Raw genomic sequence first — 14,705 nt, 5'->3', positions numbered from 1 at the left:
GTTTGGATCGGAGTGTAGGGCCGGACCGACTCCTTCCTGCAGACTCAGCCTCACAGTCTTTCTCTCCGTCACACTTTACAGACTTGCTTCTATTTGATTTCATGACACAAAAATGCCTCTCTGAGCACATCTGAGCAGCAGCTGTTACTCGTCACCATTTGTACTCATTGTCTTCAGGGTCCTGGTTAGGACAGAAGTCTTTGTCTGGAGGTGGTTTCCCAGATTATGTTTTTGTGACAGGCCAACAAAAGCCTACGAGATAACTGTTTCTTCTTGCTGTACATATCAGTGCTTTGTGTGCAACCCCACTTCAGGAAATACTTGTAAACGGCTTACTCAAACAGAGTTCAGGGGGGTCTGTGCGGATGTGGGAGGGGAGGTGTGGGTCAAGCCGTCACATATCTTTGAAATAATCCTCAATCGTTCAAACTGAATTTGCTCTTTATCTCCTGCAGCAGTTATCTCTCAGAGCACAGACGTACGGTGGATGTGTTTATGGACCTCCCACTGATCAGAGTGTGGTTCTTGGCGAGCGGTGATTGGCTGGTCTGTATGTCAGCAGTGGGCGCGAGCGTACACCTCGGTCAGAGCGCAGAGATAAATTCATCGGGCTTGAACTGCAGCAACTGAAAGTCTGGGTTTACGCAGCGACACCGGCAGCAGGATGGGCTCCAGCAGCTCCAGCAGGAACAAAATCCCCAACGCCCAGGAGCTCATGCGCCAAACCGGATGTGAGTGTTTCCTGCTTTGAAGCATCTGAAGCAAGTTTGAGGAAAACTAGAGAGGAGAGAACAGACGAGCCTGGGATAAAGTTTACAGCAGTTAAAAGTCTTTAATATCTCAGGTTTTTACAACATGTATGTACAAGCACACATCGACAGGCAGCTGGGAGACATTAAACACAGCTGACCGAGGCAGGTTTCCAGCTGTGATCAGCCTGTAATTACAAGCACAGAATCTTATAGACTCAGATTTTATTCATAACTGAACATAAAAACATAACAAATGTTGAAACTGTGAACATGAACCATGGTGATAAAAATATGAGCTCCTTGTGAACATGATGTAAAAGTAGGACAGGTCCATGTTTGCTCTCTAACACCAGTCTGATGGAGGATTCCAGCTGCTCAGCAGTCCTGGCTCTGCTTCGTCCTCCTGCTGCTTTCATGATGCTCCAGATGTTGTCAGCTGGTCAGAGGTCTGGACTGCAGGCTCCTCTGCTCCTCTGAAGCCGTGAGGCTGTTATAGAAGCAGTCTGCAGTTCATCCGGCTCAAACACAAAGGCCTTCCTGAGAAACATCTGCATGGAGCAGATGTTGCTCTGACAACACTTTACACCTTTCAGCGCTTATGGAGCCTTTCCAGATGTGCCAGCTGACGCCCACGTACCTGAGTCCTGTCGCTGTCCTCGTCCATGCCTTTGTGTACCATCTTCTGAGCAGGATAATGCACCATGTCATAAATTCAAATCATCTCAAACTTGAACATCACGCTGAAGTACCAGCGAGGTGTACCCCTAACAACGAGCTGAACTTCAGGATGTGAACATTTTTCTTCTTTTAACCGTAAATTTAAGAAGACAATCGTTTCAGAGGCTCTAAAGGTGCTGATGGTAAAATCTGCAGCTTCATTAAAAGCTCAGCGGGGTTACGATTCACCTGCCCAGTTTAAGCTCTCTCCAAAGTGCTGAATTCAGACCAATATTTACTGTAATGTTAAATGTGTGAGCATGTGTGCCATACACCTCATACATATATTACACACTTAAATGTCTCTACACAGTCTGTTTGTTTGAACCACAAAATCAGTCATTAAATGTCAGAGTTTGGCTTAAGGTCAATGCTGGGTGTGTGCGTGTACTCGTATTTCTCCCATCGTGGGGTCTTGATCTCTTTATTGGGAAAACCCCAAAACAGTTATTGTCAATAGGAAATGTGTGTGTGTGTGTGTGTGGGGGGGGACTCAACATCACTTTCAGCTTTCATGTGAGACTGTAACGGCGACGGTGTGAGTTGTTGCTGTTTCCCGTGTGTGAGCTCATCGTCGGCTGTTTGTGTGCGTTTCCGTGGCAACACCCTGAACTGTCCTCGCTGATAAGGACACTGTGGGCAGATAAACACGACTGTGCTCGATGGCTGATTAAGCCCAGATGAAACATTAGTTTTTCGTAATAAGAAATATAATTACATATAATTATTATTTCTTTTACTTTGGGACCATAAGCTATTCGTTTTTGATCTTTTCTTTTTGGTTTCCTTTATTTGAATTTCTTCTCCTTTAATTTTGATGTCACAGGATTTCTGCTCAAACCTGTTCGACCCATTTGAGCGATTACATAATATATTTAATATATGCACACCCTGGATACTGCAAACAAACCTCTGGTGTATTTGAGGTATCGACATACAAGTTACTGTTGAAGACAGTCATACTTCTTCCCTCAGCAAGTATTTGCAAAGACTGACTGAGCTGTTAAAGTTTACTCTGAGTAAAGAACAAATCGTGTCTGTTTCAGTCTCGTCTGCTCATCTCCTCCGTCTGCACGACAGGTTTGAGAGTCTGGACAGAGACAACAGAGGATACCTCAGGTGTGTGGACGCACTGCTCACAATCATCATCCAGCTTAATAACAATAATGTTTTTATAGGGTTTGTTTGTTTCCCCAAAAAACATCCCAGAATGAAATAAGCCTGAAGATTAGTTTATTTAGTTTTATCCGTCTGCGTCAGAAATATGTAACACTGCTGCAGCAGCGCTCCCCCCAATCTCACAGTCACGGGAAAACATGAAGAAACAGTCATTCAAGATACTTCAAACACTTAACTCGAAACAACACAAAACAAAACAACTTTGCAAAGTTCCCAAAGATGTTTCTAGACAACCTGCCGAAACGCTGTGTGACCTGGTCAAAGACCAGACATAAACTTCATCAGGTCACTCTGAGAAACAGGAAGCTGGAGGACTAGACTCTGATCCAAACCAGTTCAACAGCTTCATCTTCAGGATCTCTTTCCCTGATGTGTCCAAACATCAGCGGCCACACAAAGTGTCAACAGGATGAATTCAGAGTCACTGTTGTGACTGTGTCAGGTAACTCTTTAATGTCTGCTGGCTCCAAAGCCCGAACACCAACCCATTTGAGATGAAGACAGAGAGCTATACTTTCATTTCATTTTGGCTTTTTGTTTAGCTTCAGGTTTTTCCAGAGCAGTTTTTTTCCTTTCAGTTTAGATTTCATTGTTTCAAAATGTTTACTTTTAGTTTTTAGTGTTATTAATGTTAGTTTTAGTCTTTTTAAGTAATAATGTAATGAGGGCATACATGAGAGGCATGATTGAGGAAAATCGGTCCAGAAAATATAAAACTATACAACCTTTGGAAAGCAGCGACTCACAGTCCTGAGGACATTCAGCGTCCGTCAAAGTCTCATCACACAAACAGTGATAACATTTAATCAAAGTCTAAAACTTCTTCTCTATCAGAAGTTTAGTTTCTAAGTTCATGAAATCCTTTCAGGAAGTTTGTTTACGTCTAGTTTAAAATGTTTTTTCACATCTAGTTTTGATCTTTAGTTAAGTTTGAGTTAACTATAATAACCCTGCTTTAAAATGACCGCTCTTAAACATCATGCAGGCTGAAAGTGAAACCTTTGCAGAAAAACAAACAGGTCGTGTTTCTTTATAAAAATCTAAAGATTTAAAACAAAGCCTGTGAGACTCTGAGGGACGTCAGTGTCCCAGAGCCTCTGACTGTCTGTCTCCTTCTGTATCGCAGCCCTGACGACTTTGAAGCGCTCGGAGGTTTGGCCATGAACCCCATCGGAGGCAGAATCATAGAAGCCTTTTTCTCCTCGGGGTACGACAGCCTGCTGTTATCACAGGAATCACTTGTTTCTGCACTGACAGAGCAAGGACTGTCACATCAACTCATTTGAGTTGCAGAGGTCTAGACTCAGGCACTGGTCAGGTGACACTGTGAAGGGTAAACAGGAAGTATTTCTCTCCAGACAGGATACCGTGGACTTTTCCTCCTTTGTCCGGATTCTGGCTCATTTCCGTCCAACTGACAGAAACCGAAACAAAGAAGGAACACAGCAAGAGCTCCCCAGCAGCAGGACCAGGAAGCTCAAATGTGAGTCCAGGTCACTTTGTTCTGTCTTTTATTTTATCTTTGCGTACAATAAAGAAAATAATGTAGAAGCTGCTCAGTTGCCTTTCAGCTGTACGATCTGGACCGAGATGGGAAGATTTCCAGAGAGGAGCTTCTTCAGGTCTGTGTCCACTTATTTGAGAGTTTTCATTTCTTCTCCTCATCGCTGACAAGTTCATAGTTCCTTCCCATGCACAGAGACTCTCCTGTGCAGTCTGTCTTTGGTGTGTGGGGCTGTCAGTCAGGTCTTCATTGTTTGCACAAATTACACACCTGCAACCAGGACGCAGGAGCTCATACTCACATTTGGCTAAGATCAGGGGTTTTTGCATGGCTGCAGAATGGAGGGAAGTGAGAGAAGAATTTTTATTTAGCTGAAAGAAAACATTACCGAGCCCCTCCTACAGTATAAAGCTAGCCCACTGGGGTGATTATTATTTTAGAAAAGAAGAAGTAGCAAGTACTTTGGCTGATCCCTTATTTCCGAAGTGTTTCCCACAGCAGATGGAGCTGCTGTGGACTTGCACTAGAGGAAAACAGTTGCTTGGCCCAGCTTGCCCTCAAAGAAATCCTCTGTGGCGTTAAGCTAGTTTTAGTTTTCTAGAATCAGAAAAATAATCGTGTGTCATCTGCATAGAAGGGTCCACCACTCGCATGTTCTTTAGTTCTGCAGAAAAACGGGTCTCGGAGAGGATTTCGATCAGCATCATTGGTACATTTTTAATACTTGTGTCCTGTGTCCTTCAGGTTCTGCGGGCGATGCTGGGGCTGCAGGTGACCGAGGAGCAGCTGCAGAGCATAGCTGAGCGAGCCATTCAGGAGGCCGACCTCGACAAAGATGATGCCATCTCCTTTGACGAGTTCAAAAAGGTGAGACTCTTACCTGCTTCATGCTGCATCTGATCAAAAATCTGGGCTCTCACACAAATACAATAATAAATGTATAAAATATACTGTGTGTGGTGGTTCAAACACCTCTCAAAGCTCACACATGATTTAGGACCAGCATTTATTTCTGTCTGAGAAACAGAAGAAGAAGAAGAAGAAGGAGGAGGAGGAGGAGGAGGAGGAGGAGGAGGGACTTTCTTCAAATCAAATTTATTTAAAAAATTATTGTTGTGTTCATTTGTTTTTCAGTCACTGGAGAAAATGGACATTGATACCAAGATGAGCGTCAGCTTCCTGAAATAAAGACACAACCTGCTAAGAATTGACATCAGCACAAAGATCCCAGCAGGAAACATCTGCAGGTTGAGATCAGCTCTCAAACCAAACTGGAGATCTGGTGGATAGACTGATGTTACTGCTGTGCACGCTGGGCTGCAGCTGGATTTGTAGTGTTCATCAGCGTTCCCGTGAGCCAGCACGCACACAAGCAGCACAGTGCAGTCACGCACCTGAACACACCTGCGACATGTTAACAGTCTTAAAAAGGGAAATAATAAAGTTTTATTCAAACCTTTTAATGGATCGTTTTATTTAACGTTTAATTAATGTCTGTTCATCAGTGATGTCATGAATCTAAAGGCTGAATTTGTCAGTAGGTTTCTAGCTTTGTGTGCATTAATAAACATCTTTATTCTCTCAGTTTCATTTCACCACACGTGTTTCTTTCTCTGCAACGTCACATTTGGAAACTGCACACAGATCTGTCAGCATGATTAGTTAGATGATAGCCTTTCCTCTCTTTAATATCCTAAAAAAGGTAAACTGAAGTTAACTATAGAAAATTAATAATGTGAAATTAATTCAAACATACAGGTAAATGTGATTAATAAAAGTCAAATGTAAATGAACCACAAAGTGTTTTCAATTGAAACAGCAAAACCTAATAAATAAATTGATCTGTTGTGAAGTTCTGAGAGCGATTCCCTGTGGCGCCCTCTCTTGGACACACTTGGTACTGCTTGGCCACACAGCTTCAGGAGACCTTTTATTTGCAGTGTGATTCTGAGGCGATTCCATGTTTCAGAAAACAGCACGAGCCTAACAAAGGACGGTGGAGGTCGGTCGGTTCAGACGTAAGCCTTGGAGCCGCTGGCGTCTGAGGCCGGAGCTGCTCTGTAGATGCTCCGACCTTGGCCGGTGGTGGAGTAGTAAGAAAACTGCCTGCAGGGGAGCAGATGAAGGTTAGAGGGCGGAGCAACAGCGATGTACATGAAACAGATTCGCTCACCAACTTTTTAAACTATATACATACTTTATATAATCAGATTTGTGGTCGTCAGCTCGTCTGTTACCTGAAGTGCTCTCACCTGCACAAAAGCTTCACTAATATGCAAAACCGTCAGTTACTCAACACTCTTTGCAGCGTTTCATTTTCTTTCTTTTTCGTTCTTCTTTATGATAACATCTGTACAATGAATCCTGCAGTTCCTCTAACGTCCACCAGAGGCTTCAGCAGGGACTTTACTTTAGAAATGAGCATCTTTACAGCCTGATACAAACTTAGAAGTCATTACTGAGCATTAAATAAGGAGACCACGATGGGTGTGTATGTTTACCGAGCAGGTGGGCTGGAGGGAGTAGTCTTACTGGAGCAGCAAAGCATAGATCCTCCCAGTATGGCCAGACCAGCGGCTGCCCATCCCAGATACAGACCAGTACCCAGCTCGAACCTGCAGCACAAACTCTAAAGATTCAGCAGCAGGAACACACACACACACACACACACACACACACACACACACACACACACACACACACACACACACACACACACACACACACTGCTGCTCACCGGACTCCTCCGTAGAGCGGGTCGTAGAAGTCGTTGATGACTCTGGCAGCGTACCAGGACACGGCGATCAGAGTGAAGAGACCTGAAGAAAAACACAGAAGCTCAGGATTCAGTTTCCAGCTGCTCGAGCTCCGGTGTCTCCACAGATCCCAGAACTTTGCAAAAGCCTCGTTTTAATCTGAATATTTTTTAGATGTTTGTTTTCAGTTAAATGAGGAATAAAGATGATTCCATCCTGAATACTGATGTGCACATGCAGCGATATCTGTTCTCTAAATATCACCATTTCTTCTTCCACAAAGAAACACTCCCCGTGAAGTTCTGATCATAGCACAAACACAGACTGTATGTCGTCATTTACATGTTCTGTCTACGTCGACATTTCCTGTACGACAGCCATAATTTGAAACAAGTGAAATTGCAGCTTCCAGTTTGTGCAGGTTGAACTGCAGGAAGGAGAAACAAAACGAAAACGCTGCTTTTTTACAGGTTTGGGGTTTGTTTCTGCTCCAGTCCCGAAGCCTCGTACCCGACAGGATGAAGAGGATCCCTCCGCTCAGGACGATCTTGGCTTTGACCTGCTCGGGCGTTCTGCCGAGTTTGGTGCATTTGAGTCCCAGCACGGAGACGATGATGGAGGTCAGACCGCAGAGCAGGGACAGGATCATCAGAGCCCTGCAGGTCTGCAGGTGAGCTGCAAAGCATCATTACAGGTAAATGAACATCTTCCTCGTCGCACAGCTTTACAGTTTTTGCAGATGTCTTTTCCCTTTTTATAAACCCAGTTTATCTTGTGGGAACAAGCCATCATCTAGTTCCCACAACATTAAGCAACATTGTCCTCATGGGACTCATTAAAGTTCATGAACAAGCTGTTACTTTGTTTGGGCAGCAAAAGATAAGAACTCGCAATAAATAAGATATATGACCTCTCTTATTTCTGTCTCAGCTCTCAGGCAGAAACAGAGATGAGTTTTTTTCCAAAACTAATGCTCTCATCAATGAATGAAAAATAATTGTCCTTGCTGTGGACCTTTTCCTGTGCTCCGACTGAGCCATCATCATAACTCCATAATAGCTGCTGATGATTACGAAGCAGCCGTTCTCACCCGACAGTCCCAGCACCGTCTTGAACTTGCTGCACTGGATGGACCCCAACGAGGTGGCAGCACAGCTCATCCACAGGCCCTCGAACTGCCACTGGCTGGTGGTAACCGACTCCGACTGACTCCTCATCTTCCACACCTGGTTGGAGGTACAGCTGGACTGCAGACACCAGGACACCACACCCAGAAACAGACCCACAATCTGCAGGCCCACCGCCATTCTGCTCAGCGTCTCCGCACACACCTGGAACACCTGGAACACCTGGAAACAGATGATTTTGAAGAAGGAGGAGGCACGAGCTGTGGAGTTTGTGGAGTTCCTCAGGGCTCTGCTCTCGGGCCGTGTGACATCTGACACCTCCATGAAGTATCAGTGACTGAAATTAAGCTGAAATTAAGCTGAAATTAAGCTGAAATTAAGCTCACCAATCAACGTAGTATTAAATGTTGTGTTTAATATTATTTTTTACTTCTTCAAGAACTCAGATAATATTCGGAGCTGATACTAAAGATATATGTGTATTTTTTCTATTTTCGTTAACAGAACATAACACAGGAAAACAGCACTCGGATCAGTGACGTGGACCAAAGTCCAAAGAGCAGCTTTGACTTCTGTGTTTACAGAGTTTACTCTGAGCTGCCTGCAGCACAGAGAGTAAATCACCGCTGATGGACGTGGTGCACGAGCTCACTGTGGGAAGATCCGAGCCAGTTTGTAAAACACAAACTCAAATGCAGGCGGTCGACTCAAAGTCAACTACGATTTCCCGTCTCGGTGTGACTCCAAACACGTGTAACAGGATTTCATCAGTGATTATAGTAAAAGTATCACTGTTGGGACACTGTGTGATTTACACTCGCTGGCCACTTTATTATGTACACCCTGCTAGTACAGGTCGGACATATTTTTCCTTCAGAACTGTTCTCGCTCTTCGTGTCTCAGATTCAACGAGGTGCTGGAAACATTCCTCTGGGATTTTACATCCACGATGTGAATCTCCCATTTCCCACGCCCCAAAGGTGCTCTGCTGGATTGGGATGTGGTGACTGTAGAGGCCATTTGAGCTAAAGAAATGAATTTCAGGGAGATGAACAAAGAGGACGTATCCGTCCCAGCAGAGTGTGCATCCCCACTATCGTGTTTCATTTGAAAATAGGAACTATCTGCCGCAGAGGAGACGTGGAGCTCAGTTTCACCCGTACAGACCTGTCGAAACGCACACGTCACCTGAGCCAGTTGTTAAAGGCTAAAGTGCAGCTAAAGGTTTGACGGCTGGAGTCTGATGGATCGGTTCTTACCGTCGGCACAGGTTTGGAGGTTGCAGAAAGGCCTTCTCCAGGGTTTGTGTCTCTGCAGGCGTCGCTCAGGTTGTGTCTGCGATGTGAAGCGCGGCGGTTTGAAGCGGGTCTGATCTTCTGAGGTCTGCTGCTGTTCAGGGTCGATGAACTCTGGGAAAGGCCAAACCGTCTCTAAACACACATCAGTATCGACATTCAGGAATCCCAGTTTCACCTCCCACCGTTTGTGATGAGCTGGTTTCAGCCGTCAAAGATAAAACCCTGCTTCTATGCAGGAGTGGGACAAAATATACCAAAAGAAGGAAACCTGTGGTTTAAAAGTCCTTCAGAGCCTTTTTGATAAACTGAAAACAGCAGGTTTCCTATCCTGCTGCAGCAGCTCTTCTCTCTGTAAGGCTTTGACATACAAGAGGACCAACAACAGGTGATCTTTTATCTGGGAAGTCCGTCCTTGCTTTAGTAAGACGACTGCAAACAAGCTGCGGTGATTTTAACGGCAAATGTTCCCTCAGGAACCAGAGGGTTCGCACACCTCGCACCTCCTTCGTCAAGTGTTTGGTTTGAAAAGCTCCAGATGTTTTCAGCTGCTGACAGATGTGGAGTTTAATACTCCGATTCTCTGGATGTGGGAATATGTTGTTTGTATGAAATAAGAACCTCTGTGCTGCTCTAAATCCCTCACAGATCATTCAGCATCACCGAGGTCTCACAGATGTGCACACTCATGTCTGATCTCAGTTGTGAATCAGGTAAAAGGTTTGAATGAGTGCATTTTATTAAAGAGACATTAAAAAAGTGCGAGTCTCTGAGCGAGGGTCGGCCTTTTCTTTAGTTTGAGGTGTTCAGTGTTCATATCTGTCTCGTTCATCGATTTCAAAAACCAAAATAATGTGTCACAAGCTCTGGTGTGCTGCGCTTCAGCTGCTCTCCTCTCTGCGTGCTGTTGGTTTGTAACAAAGAATGAGTGTGAAGCTCTGCCGTCATTATCAGACCACTGCTACACGACTGTGGGAACAGGTCCCTACAGCTGAACAAAGACTGCATCAAGACAACGGCTATAAAGGAGCTGTTAGTATTTTGTTTACTTGTTGATGTTGGTGCTGCATTGTTTTTGGTCCCTTTGTTTTAAACTTTGAATAAATCTCAGAAAATCAGGTTTTGATCAGTTTATTTTTCCACAACACAAATATCATCGAGTCTATTTTAAGAAAGTTAAACCCACGAGCATCACAGGGCTTTATTAAAGCTGTGAGCCAATCGCAGCAGGCGTATGACGCTCTCCGTGACGACCCTTCAGATCGCGCTCTGACACCATCAGTCTGATCTGTTGGTGGACTTCAGCCTGTTTGGCAAACACGGTGTTTGTTCAGTCGTCCGGTTCGTTCTGCAGCAGCAGCCAGACTCTAGTTTCAGACACGGCGTCCTGATGGGGTTTGAAGTTTCACCTGAGGTAGGTGGAGCTCTTTAAGAATCCCTCAGCTGTCTTTTTAAGTCTTTTACAGATTTTTGAGGCAAAAAGTCCCTCTGACTGGTTCTGTCTGGGCTGTTTGTCACACGATCAGCCGACAGGTCGTTGCTGTAAACCTCTGTGCCGCGTTTGTCTTTGTCTCTGATCAAACTGTAAACAAAAGCAGGCGAGGAGACAACAATGGAATCGTTCATGTTTTATAAATACAAGTACGAGTCTTTACTTCGACTCCGGCCTGTGCCCGGGCTCCGTGATTCTCTCTGTACATTTTATACATCTTTACATGTTACGTTAGCATTTTATTTCCTTCATTCTCTGCGTTTCAGCGTCCTAAATGGCGCCTCCTCGGTCCCCTCCGCCGCCGCCTTCTCCTCCTCCCGGTCCCCTTCGAGTTCTGAAGTCGTGCCAAAGTTTGACGAAAGGTTCTCGGTTCTTCCAGATCAACTCGTGGCCGAACAGAACGTACCAGCTGAGGAGAGAAGAACAAGTCTGATTAAAAACACGTCACTGCAACGTCGTCACAAAACAGAATAAATCAGTTTTCCAAATATCTCAACGTCCAAAACACGTCAGCGAGGAGGCCCTGGTCCCGCTGCACCTCCTCGGCGGGCTCCCTTTCTACAGCTCGTGTCTACAGTCTCGCTCTTTTCTTCACTCAGGAACACAAACAGGAAATCGACAGCTTTGCCTTCACACTTCCGCTTCTACCTATTAACCATCTGATCCAGAGAGGTCAAACATAAGTCCCAGGGACCAGAATCGGCCCGGAAAAGACTGCAGTCTGGCTCTGGAAAATGTCAAGGAAGCCATCAATTTTGTACTTTTAACTGTATTTCCACATTTTACAGCTGTTCCTATGGATACAGACGTCGCCCACGGCCACTCACACTAAACCAACGTGATTAAGTAATTAAGTTCAACAATTAAGTGACAGAAAAGCTGTTTTTTTTCCCACCATCTAATATAGAAAATTACTGTAAGAAGGTAAAAAAAAAAAAAACTTCTCTGTGAATTAACAAAGAAAATTAAAAATGAACCTTTATAAATAAAAAAATCGACTAACTTGCTAACTTACATTCCAAACATGGCTCCTCCTAAATGAGCAGCATGGTCGAAAAACCTCCATCCAAGCACCAGGCCTGCGGTATCCATGGCAACGATGGCCTTGAGAGCCTGCAGACAGACACGGAAACAGAGCGCGAGTTCAGTCAGGTCAAAGCCAGCAGCAGGAGCTGAAGCTCAGGTGGGTTTCAAAGCAGCTTGCAGATGTGCAGCAGCTGCAGGTGGGCTGATGCAGAAGATGAAAAAGAGATCTCTGTCCAGGTAGACTGGGCGAGGAGAGGGGTGGGCGGGGTCTTACGTTGCCAGCGGTGAAGGTGAACATGGGGAGGAAGATGATGGCCAGTTTGGCTTCAGGTATTTTGGTACAAACAGCAGCGAGGACGGTCATGATGGCGCCAGACTGAAAACAGAAACAGGAACTTCAGGCTGTTTATTTATTGAGAACATTTACAGACGTCCACCAAAGAAAATCGCTCAAAAGAATCACATCAGTGTGTTCGCACTGACCTCCTAAAATCTACACGTCCTCTAAAATAAAACCATAAAACAGACGTGACTCTGAGCGAGGTACAGTTTGACCTGTGAAGCAGTCACTCACCGCTCCGAGAGATGGGCCGAACCTCCCCGTGGCCATCTTGCACACATAACTGACAAACGTAGAAATAACACCTGAAAACGGAAGAAATAAAATCAACGTCACACTCATAAACAAACACAGATAATCTCAGAGATTACACCACAGTGAAAAGCACCTGCCGACAGGTACACGGCCATGAACTGCTCTCGGCCCAGCATGGAGACGGCGCTGGTGGAGAAGCTCCAGAGGACGTACATGTTGGCCGCCATGTGGAAGAACGAGAAGTGACTGAAGGCGGAGAGAATCATGGGAGAGCACAGAGTCCCTGCGGGGCAACAACAAACAGCCACAGTTACAGAGGCTCAATCGGAGACCCTGAACGAATCGTGGCGGCGGTGGCGAGACTCACTGGAGGCCGGATTGGCGGTGAAGTATCTGATCATGAAGCGCTGCAGAGACGGCACTCTCCAGCAGCAGAACACGATGGCGTTAGCAGCAATGATCCCTGGGAAAAAAGAAATTCAATCCAGCAACCCCCATGTGAAAGTTCAGCGCTTTGCTCGTAAGCACTGACTCACCTGTTACCGTCCTCTGGCCCTCGCTCAGGCTGTTCCACCATTGGTTGATCTAAAACACAGACAGCCAATTAAGACTCAGATCAAAGTGTGGGTGGAGCCTGGTTACAGGTGATGACGTCGAACCCTCACCTCTTTGCGGATGTCTCCTCGTTTCTGAGGTCGCACCTTCTCCAGCCAATCGGCTCGCAGCTCGTCAAAGTAGCTCTGCACTCGAGACTTGAGGGACTCGTACTGCCAGATGGCCGCCGAGCCGAAGGAGCAGCCTGTAAACTGACATGGAGTCAACACCTGTCCGTGACATCATCAGCGGCGTCATCGCCACCGAAACAACATCACCTACCCCGATGGTAAAGACGAGCGGCCTGACGAGCCGGCCGAAGGCGCGTGGGGGACTGGGTGGAGCTTGATGGTCCCAGTGAGGAGCGGGGGTCCGGCGCTGTGCCGCGGCTTCAGAGGATTCGCTGTGGGCGGGGCCTAACTCCTCTTCCACCTTCTTGGACTCGGGTTTCCTTGCAGCTTTCCTGAAGCCGCATCTCTGCTGGAAGCTTTGAGGCCACCTGGTGGACAGACGAGGAATCACAACTGTGAGAAAAAAAGTTCTCTTTAATGAAGCGCCAGCATCCTCCTGCCACAACCACAGACAGGAAGCACAACAAAAAATGTTGTTTCCTGTCAAAAGGCAAAAATAATTAAATGAAAAAATCATTAATAAATAACCAAAGGAACAAAGTTGTATCGAAGAATCTACATTTATTACTGACGCTCCACACACACAGGAAAGGCGATGGTAATTTCTGGAGATTTGATTGGTCAGTAGGTGGTGAGCAGGTTGTGTTCACAGCACAAGTTACCATGGTGAACTCCTGCTTCGCAGTACAGACTTCTGCCAAGGACCCGACTCAATTCATCTTCCCGTGATTAGATAAAACCTTCCCGCTGAGAGTGGGTGCACTTTCTTTTTATCATGACTGTAAATGCACCAGTGTGTCAGAGTATAAACATCCTGCCAACCTTTTAATTATCTAAGGATTAGCTGCTGTCTCCTTTTACCAGCCGGCCTCAGACTGAGCAACAATCCCAAAAACATTTTTACCACAAACGTCTGGTTTTATGTCACTGAATCCATTTAGTAACTTTTGGTCATTGGAAGGGTCCGAGTGGACTGCTTGTGGATTATAAATAAAGCCACCTAAAGCAGCACAGGTCAGCTGGCCACAGGAGATTAACCCCTGGGTTTTAGGGCACCGACGGAAGCAGCGTCCCTCTGCACTGAGCCGGAGGGAGGACCTGAAAGAGCTTCGGAAGAACTGCATGTAATGGGCATGTATGTAAGGAGGCACACTGGGGTGTTTAAATAGGACAAACAGCTTTACATCACCGGATAATTAGATAAACACACAAACACACCCAGGCAGCTCCCCGCTTGTTAGCAGCGGCTAACGTTAACCTGCTAACAGCCCGTTGATTCTAAACTGTCCTTGAAGCTAACGGAGCTAACTCCGACAGCAAGAATCTGTCTGTTTGTAACCCGGGACGGGCTGCTCGCCCCCGCCTGTGGGGACTGACCTGCCACCCCTCACGGAGCTCCGTAAGCCTTCATCTCCGGTCAGTCTGAGCAGGACGGAGCAGCTCCTCCACGCCATATTGGATCCCGGTGACCCCGACAGGTCGGCCGAAGGGCCGCCTAGCAGTTGTTCATTTCCGGGTCACCAAGGAGCTCCGGCAC

At 45.9% G+C, this 14,705-nt stretch overlaps 3 protein-coding genes across 6 annotated transcripts; 1 reads left to right on the top strand and 2 right to left on the bottom strand.

Annotated features, from left to right (window-relative positions):
- The first annotated feature begins 551 nt into the window (after positions 1-551).
- Positions 552-5,615, top strand: chp2 (calcineurin-like EF-hand protein 2). Of its 3 annotated transcripts, none has more exons than XM_026191593.1 (7): positions 552-731; positions 2,516-2,588; positions 3,775-3,855; positions 4,011-4,131; positions 4,220-4,270; positions 4,897-5,019; positions 5,287-5,615. In XM_026191593.1, exons 1-7 carry the CDS (start codon positions 665-667, stop codon positions 5,338-5,340), a joined length of 570 nt encoding a protein of 189 aa, XP_026047378.1. In that variant the 5' UTR covers positions 552-664; the 3' UTR covers positions 5,341-5,615. The 3 variants fall into 3 exon arrangements, with proteins under 3 accessions (XP_026047378.1, XP_026047379.1, XP_026047377.1); XM_026191592.1 differs by having other exon boundaries at positions 556-731; positions 4,007-4,131; positions 4,209-4,270; XM_026191594.1 differs by lacking the exon at positions 4,220-4,270.
- Positions 5,610-9,655, bottom strand: LOC113035831 (claudin-1-like). Of its 2 annotated transcripts, none has more exons than XM_026191591.1 (6): positions 9,295-9,655; positions 7,999-8,248; positions 7,419-7,583; positions 6,890-6,971; positions 6,654-6,767; positions 5,610-6,258 (listed from the first exon to the last, which is right to left on the bottom strand). In XM_026191591.1, the coding sequence occupies exons 2-6, from the start codon at positions 8,213-8,215 to the stop codon at positions 6,165-6,167; spliced, it is 672 nt and encodes a 223-aa protein (XP_026047376.1). In that variant the 5' UTR covers positions 8,216-8,248; positions 9,295-9,655; the 3' UTR covers positions 5,610-6,164. The 2 variants fall into 2 exon arrangements, with proteins under 2 accessions (XP_026047376.1, XP_026047375.1); XM_026191590.1 differs by having other exon boundaries at positions 7,999-8,257; positions 9,295-9,653.
- Positions 9,656-10,445: 790 nt separating this feature from the next.
- parlb (presenilin associated, rhomboid-like b) lies at positions 10,446-14,695 on the bottom strand. The gene is made up of 10 exons (XM_026191589.1): positions 14,546-14,695; positions 13,320-13,536; positions 13,109-13,249; positions 12,980-13,028; positions 12,811-12,906; positions 12,577-12,726; positions 12,423-12,493; positions 12,123-12,224; positions 11,838-11,935; positions 10,446-11,231 (listed from the first exon to the last, which is right to left on the bottom strand). The coding sequence occupies exons 1-10, from the start codon at positions 14,620-14,622 to the stop codon at positions 11,093-11,095; spliced, it is 1,140 nt and encodes a 379-aa protein (XP_026047374.1). The 5' UTR covers positions 14,623-14,695; the 3' UTR covers positions 10,446-11,092.
- Positions 14,696-14,705: the final 10 nt, after the last annotated feature.

The sequence above is a fragment of the Astatotilapia calliptera genome, chromosome 14, assembly GCF_900246225.1.
Source record: "Astatotilapia calliptera chromosome 14, fAstCal1.2, whole genome shotgun sequence".
In the NCBI taxonomy this organism is placed as follows: Eukaryota; Metazoa; Chordata; class Actinopteri; order Cichliformes; family Cichlidae; genus Astatotilapia; species Astatotilapia calliptera.
This window is presented reverse-complemented; position numbering and strand designations above follow the sequence as displayed.

Bases quoted from the DNA above. Each gene is read 5' to 3' on its own strand.
- chp2 (XM_026191592.1), top strand. From the start codon at position 665: ATGGGCTCCAGCAGCTCCAGCAGGAACAAAATCCCCAACGCCCAGGAG. The intron at 3,856-4,006 runs GTACGACAGCCT...ATTTCTCTCCAG, and splicing joins GAAGCCTTTTTCTCCTCGGG to ACAGGATACCGTGGACTTTT. The intron at 4,271-4,896 runs GTCTGTGTCCAC...TGTGTCCTTCAG, and splicing joins CCAGAGAGGAGCTTCTTCAG to GTTCTGCGGGCGATGCTGGG.
- LOC113035831 (XM_026191591.1), bottom strand. From the start codon at position 8,215: ATGGCGGTGGGCCTGCAGATTGTGGGTCTGTTTCTGGGTGTGGTGTCC. The intron at 7,584-7,998 runs GTGAGAACGGCT...GATGCTTTGCAG, and splicing joins GACGGTGCTGGGACTGTCGG to CTCACCTGCAGACCTGCAGG. The intron at 6,768-6,889 runs GTGAGCAGCAGT...TTTGTGCTGCAG, and splicing joins CCGCTCTACGGAGGAGTCCG to GTTCGAGCTGGGTACTGGTC.
- parlb (XM_026191589.1), bottom strand. From the start codon at position 14,622: ATGGCGTGGAGGAGCTGCTCCGTCCTGCTCAGACTGACCGGAGATGAA. The intron at 12,907-12,979 runs GTGAGTCAGTGC...CTTTTTTCCCAG, and splicing joins GGGCCAGAGGACGGTAACAG to GGATCATTGCTGCTAACGCC. The intron at 12,494-12,576 runs GTGCTTTTCACT...TTCCGTTTTCAG, and splicing joins GGCCGTGTACCTGTCGGCAG to GTGTTATTTCTACGTTTGTC.